The 6,588-nt window shown below is 41.9% G+C and overlaps 1 protein-coding gene across 2 annotated transcripts in view; it reads left to right on the top strand.

The window, feature by feature from the left end:
• Window positions 1-6,588, top strand: part of Dad (Daughters against dpp) — a 55,056-nt gene that overhangs the window by 7,513 nt on the left and 40,955 nt on the right. For both annotated transcript variants that reach the window (XM_018444355.1, XM_018444357.1), the window contains exon 2: window positions 5,576-5,626. In XM_018444355.1, the coding sequence (XP_018299857.1) occupies window positions 5,576-5,626 (51 nt within the window). The remainder of the gene's footprint in view (window positions 1-5,575; window positions 5,627-6,588) is intronic.

Raw genomic sequence — 6,588 nt, 5'->3', positions numbered from 1 at the left:
GCGAGTGCCCACCGGCGCCGGTGGCCTAATCGTGACGACGATTCGTTACAGTCGAGCGCGCCACAAGCACGTTTTATCGATAATATCGAGCGTTTATGGCTGGAAAATCGTATCGAATAGGCGCGACCGATCCGCCGGCGACACCTCCGCAGAAAAAGATCGCGAAGGTGCGCGAGATAAAATCGCGGCCGTATTTCGTAATTAACGGCGCGCGACACCGAAGAAAATAAACGAATCCTTCGAATTCCATGCTGAGGTTTCCACGGCTAATAATAGCGCGCGGTCGCGCCGCATATGCACGCCCGAGGAAGCCGGCACATTTGGGGAAAGAGAGGCGGGAGAAAGCGAATGAGAAGCGGGCGGGTAACGACGAAATAGTCGCGTCAGCTTCGCGGAGACACCCCGCTTCGGAAAGACAGATCGGATTCTCGGCGCTGACGCGCGGGAGAAGGACGGAAAAAAGACAGAGAGAGAGAGAGAGAGAAGAAAGAAATCGAGCGAATGTAGGTAGGACCTGCGTATTACACGGATGAGAATTGAAGAGCGAGAGGATGGCATTTACCAATAGCTACACAATCAAAGTTATGACCAGAAGGAAATGAATCTAAAAATAAAACATATATATATATATATATATATATAAGGCGAGTTAGTCGCGCGGCTGGCGGAAAGACGGTGACGCGAGAGTGGGAAGGGTTGGTCGACCGGCAAGACGGTGGCGGCGGCGAGAGAGAAGCGAAGAGAGAAAGAGAGCGCGAGCAGACGCGACGGGATGGACGGACGAACTGACGAAGAAAGAGCGAGGCGAGTTTAGCGAGCGAGAATGCGAGAGAGGAGACGGGGGAAGGAACGGATGGCAGACTCTGAGGACGGGGCGCCGCCGTCGAGCGTGTGCGGTTGAGGATGGGCAAGCGACGACGAGGGGATCGGCGCGCGGGGGCACCGTCCGTCGCGGCGCGGTGCGGCGCGGCGCGGCGCGGCGGAACCGTCGGCGGGATCGGAGGGGGTACGAGGTGGGACGCGACGGCCGCGAAGAGAGAGGGGACCGTAGCCCGGCGCCGCTGCGTGTCATTGCTGGCGCCAGCTAATTGTCGAGGCCAGCCGGCATTAGCCGAGGAGCTGACCGAACTGAGTCGAACTCCACGAAAGCAGGCAGGCAAGCAGGCGAGCGAGCAGGCAAACGACGAGAACCCCAAGCTCCGACCTGACCCGACTTGGGTCGCGTTGTGCGGTCGACTCGCCGCGCCGGTCGAACAATCACGCCGACTGATTCTTCCCCTAATTCGTCTCAGGCTTGTTATACCGACTATTATTTGTGTAAAATCCTGGTAATGAATAGATATCGCATGCTGCTTCGAAACGAAATGAATCATTTCGCCTTTAGCTTCTGTTAACGTTGGAATTGGAAAATGAGATCTTATTCGTAAATTCTCGTATAAATATATTTTCAAGCATTTAGTTTTCCTCGACATGTTTGGTGACAATGATTAGAACTCGATCATTATGTACAATCGTTTTAATATTAGAGGGTATGCTAATTTATTGCCATTATGTACACTTTCTGGGGCAAATAGTATAAATACATTTTGCTTGTAGTACTGACCTTCGATCGTTGAAATTTTTGAGAATCATCGGAATTGGGGACAGCGAAGGCGTCGAGAATCTTGGCTGGTACCGATGTTTATTATATTCTCAATCTCTGGGACGCGCGTGTTGGTGGTTTCGACGGATCGGGAATAGGTTTCCTAGGAATTCGAGTTCTCTCTCGCTACGCATCGCGGAGAATTCCAAAGGCACTTTAGTCCGTTGTTCATAACAAAGACTGACCACGCACTGAAATGATGTTCCGCTCGGGTATCCACGTGTTGGCATTCGCGGACATTATCATATGTATCCATATCGTATATAAATAAGAATTCTACAGTGTTTTGTAAAAGAAATACTCTGTATCGTTCAAGAAATAATCAGAACTATGGAATTTTAATGTTAGGGTGCTACCTTCAAACACGTCAAAAAATTGCATCGTCCTACATATGTAAGAAATATCTTTCTTACTGATTCTATATATTTTTACATACATAAAATATTTAGAAAAATAATTTACTAAATCTTGATATATATTTTTTAATAGAACTGAGTAAACATCTACTTACAGTAAATAAATATTTACCCAATAAAAAATTAATTCAAATTGATAGTTCTTGTACCAAATAAATATATATTTACATTTAGTAAATATTTACTTTGAACTATTCAAACAAACATTCATTAAAATTGAGTATACTTTTTTTCAGTGTATACACGTTTATTTTAGTATACAGTGACGCATGCGTTATTTAGCCCACATCGCTCGAAATAACGCGCGTATTCAATATGCAATGACGCGTGTACGGCGACCGGCGCTCGCCTATTTTTCCCGTCGGCTCAATTTACGCGCAACCTCGCTGGCTCGCAAACAGACACCGGACGTGACCATTGTCAGCGCGATCGCCGGTCGATAGCGTAAGTTAATTTCGCATCAAATCGCGGAATTTTATCGGGCGTAAATCGCTCCCGCGGTGGCGCCTTGTTTTTCGTAACGCTGCGACACAAACCCGCCGTTTTTATCTGTTTTTTTTTTCTGCGTTCGGTGGCCGTTCGTTCACACATTGCCGCGGCAGCCAGTTAATAATTCACGCCAGCGAATCGATTATCATCGGTCAGTCGGCGACAGCAACGGCGACGATGGCAGCGGCGGCGGCTGTGTGTCGTCGTTACGCAAATCGTTGCGGCGCAGGTTTTTTATCACCGCACCGCGCGATTCGGCGCGTAATGTGCGTGACTTTCTCCGCCGCTCCTTCTTCTCCCGCGCTCCGATATTCATTCATACTCGAAAGCGCGAGGAGGCGACTTTCATATTATAGGGTAAGTAGAGTCCCTAGAGAGAGTCTGGCCATGCAAACACAAAATGGCGTAGGTATAAAATATGTGTGCGTGTTTGAAATGTGTGTGTCTTTGGTGTGAATGTATTCTACACTTTGATTGGTAACGCCATTGTGAATGCATGCCAATCAAAAGGAGTCTAGACGATATCCAGACTCTGATTGTGAGTGCGATCCACTTCACGCTGTGAATGCTTTTTGAAACATTTTTTCATTGGTCAATTCGCAAAATTCCTTCTTTTGATTGATCAACGAAGCATTTGCAGCGTTAAATGATACCTTCTGTTTCTAGGGACTCTAATGTCCGTTTCTACCAATGTAGATTAATTTTAATCTCGGTTCAAGTTGTTGTTTATGTTTTTCTAATTCTTAGAAAAAGATGAAAAGTTAGTTGAACCAAGATTAAAATTGAATTACAATGATAGGAACGGAGATATAAGCTCGATTCTATTATCGTAAGATTAATTTTAATCTCGGTTCTATTTATTCCTTTTCCAATTCTAAGAATTAAAGTCTAAGGACAAGGTGGTACAATTTCGAACATGATACAATTCTGAACGAAGTAAGATTTTAATCCAAATTCAAAATTCAAGTTTGGTAACTTATTGAAAGGTATTATCAACGATTTCTTTGGATTTAATCAATTTTATTAAATTATTATTTTATTTTATTTTATCATAAAGGAAACCAACAAACAGGAAAACCCAAATTTAAACTTCGAAAATTGTATTCTAATCTTATTTAATTCAGAATTGTTCAACCATGTTCGAAATTGTACCACCTTATCCTAATCTTTTTCGACGCGATTTATTGGGAATTATTTACGAACGACACGTGCAATTTTTTTTCTTTATCCGAAAAAAGATCGAAAATCTTTCTGTATCGTTCGCGTGTGACATCTTCGCCTTGAGATCGATAGGTATGCGATGCGGACGATCGATTCAGTAAATATAATAAAATTCATCTCCCTCTGCTGACAATCGGATAAACAGGCCTAGAAATAGGCGCGTCTCGGTTGGAGGGAGACGCTCAGCGGCGCGAGTTACGTAACTAACAGCCACGGGAGCGCCGCGCGTTTATTATAAGTGCCTTAATTAGGGGCTGAAATATCGCCGTTTAAATCGCGCTCCCATCTTGTTATTCAAATCGTGCCAACTCTGGCCCGGAGTTTGAAGTGCGTCGATGAGTGACATGCCGCGCCGGCTTTATTAAAACTCGGCGGCGACGCGGCGGCCGGTCGGTCGGTTCTGGAGAGGGATTGAGCCGAGTATGATTAAGAGAGAGAGAGAGAGAGAGAGAGAGAGAGAGAGAGAGAAAGAGAAAATGATAAAGAGAGAAACCAGCCGCGAAGAGGATTCGCGTGTAGGCGCGACAGACGGCCATTACACGTCGACGCCGCGCCACGCTTATTATCTAGGAATTTCGGCGCACTAGTCATTAGTCGACAAATGTGTACTTTCCTCGAAAAGTGGCCTTAAAACGGGTGTTATTTTAGATACGCCGATTCTAAATACAATATCAATATGTGATTTTAATGATTTCGTAATCTATGATTTCAAATGTTGATTACGTAATATTATTATTGTTGTATTTCTCAGTGTTTGAATTTTTAATCAGACGGTCGATAAAAATGGTCATTAAAAGAAGTAAAAATCTAATTATTTTTATCGAAAAATATTATATTCTTTCTTCGGAATGGAATAATTACTACAGTATATATTTTTTAAAGTATGAAATAAATTTTTTGAATTATGCAAAAAAAGTTTTTTAATTTGTAAAAATTATTTGAAACAATTCAATGTTTAAATGAAGCTAATTGATTACTAAGCTTCTCGTGGCAAGGATTCCTTGAGGATTGCAGTTATGCACGTACTTACACGCGTGGTCTCAGTGGGCTTCGAGTGACGCGAAGGCGGTTTCGTTCTCTTAGACACGGAGAGCGTCAGGTTACCTTGACGTTCGAGATATTCGCGCCGCGGTTTGTCCTCTATTACTTTCAGGGCAATACGTAAAAGGACGAAAAATGGCATACCGGTTTCGCTTCACGCTAATAATAGAATCTACCATTTTTGGAGTTTTCTAACGGGCGCCTGTCGTTTGTTACAACAATATTTCGTGTAGCCATCAATGTCATTAATACGATTTAATCAAAAGTTACCGGAGCCTTGAGTCTATTTTTCAAGAATGTATTAAAGCAAATGTATTAACAATAAGCAGCGACTCGGGCCGAAATTAATAGAAATTATCTTATTGATATACTCTCTAAATTTCTTTCTCACTCCAAGAAATTTAGAGATGATATTACCCTTAACGTTTTTCACTGTTTTTTGTATGTGTCCGAATTTGAGGCAAAATAATTCAAAATTAAAAATTTCCCAGGATCTTCAAATGACTTCCAGTTGGATCACTGAGGGTTAATATTAATTTTATTATTATTTAATATTAATATTAATTATTTAGATTCCGAATATAATTATTGAAATAACAAGTTGAACTAAATTATTTATATTATTAAAAAATATTAAAATGAAAAATATTTTACGTTTTACATTAAAATTTATTAATAATGATATATAGTTTATTGCCTATATTTGTCAATTTATCCAGTTCTCAGTCATACCATGATACATAACGATTATCATTTTCTATTTCAGAGTCGCCACCACCCCCGTATTGCCTTATCGCCGATAGACTGAGACCCGAAGGTGAGTGTTTCGTCTTTCATGCCGTAATCAAGAATGTCTCTAGCGAATGTGTGCGAGTGCTAGTATATATTTGTCTATATGTGCGTTGTCTTCACGCACCCATACCGGCGATAACTCATGTTTATTGCTTGCAAACGTTTACCGTACAAGCAGCGAGGTTCTCTTTTAGCGCGCGTGTCGTGTCTCATGACCTAGCCCAAAGCAAGGTTGGGGATAATCCGGGACGAATGTGAGTGCCAACGTTTCCGTCTTTCGGAGTATCGCGTCGGTTAATCTCTATGTATGTTCGAGATTGCGCGAACAATACGTAATAATTCAATTAAGAGATTATTCAATTTTTTTTTCAATTAAGAGAAATAAATTATTTTTAATTAAAGCAGATCTTAACGCTCAAATATTTCAGAGTTAGTTAATATATATACAGGGTGTTTCCAAATTAAATGGCAAAACTTCGGGAGCGTGTAGAGGAGTAAAAAACTAAGAAAAAAAGTCCTATAGACATATGCTCGTTTTTGCTCCGTTTCAGAGAAATCGAAAAAAAATGTTTTTTTTACCTGCAAGATTAAATGGGGACCGTTTTCTAAATTTCTTGGAGAATGAATTTTCTGACTATTTAGAAAACATCCCATTACAACAACGTACTGAAATGTGGTTTCAATTAGATGGATGCCCTGCTCATTACAGCAGAGTCGCTAGAACCTGGTTAGATAGAAAATTCCCACAACGATGGATTGGACGTGGAGGAGCAGTACATTGGGCAACTCGTTCGCCCGACTTAACGCCATTAGATTTCTATGCATGGGGTACTCTGAAGCAAGAAGTTTATTCTTCGCCTATTCAATCAGAGCAACATTTGAGAAATCGTATCGTAGCTGCAGCGAACAGAATATCGCAAGAACAGTGCCTGGCTGCTACAAGAGCCGTGTTTGACAGATGCAATGCTTGTATTGCTGCAAGAGGTG

The sequence above is a fragment of the Mycetomoellerius zeteki genome, unplaced genomic scaffold (assembly GCF_001594055.1).
Source record: "Mycetomoellerius zeteki isolate Tzet28-1 unplaced genomic scaffold, Tzet1.0 scaffold149, whole genome shotgun sequence".
NCBI lineage: Eukaryota > Metazoa > Arthropoda > Insecta > Hymenoptera > Formicidae > Mycetomoellerius > Mycetomoellerius zeteki.
This window is presented reverse-complemented; position numbering and strand designations above follow the sequence as displayed.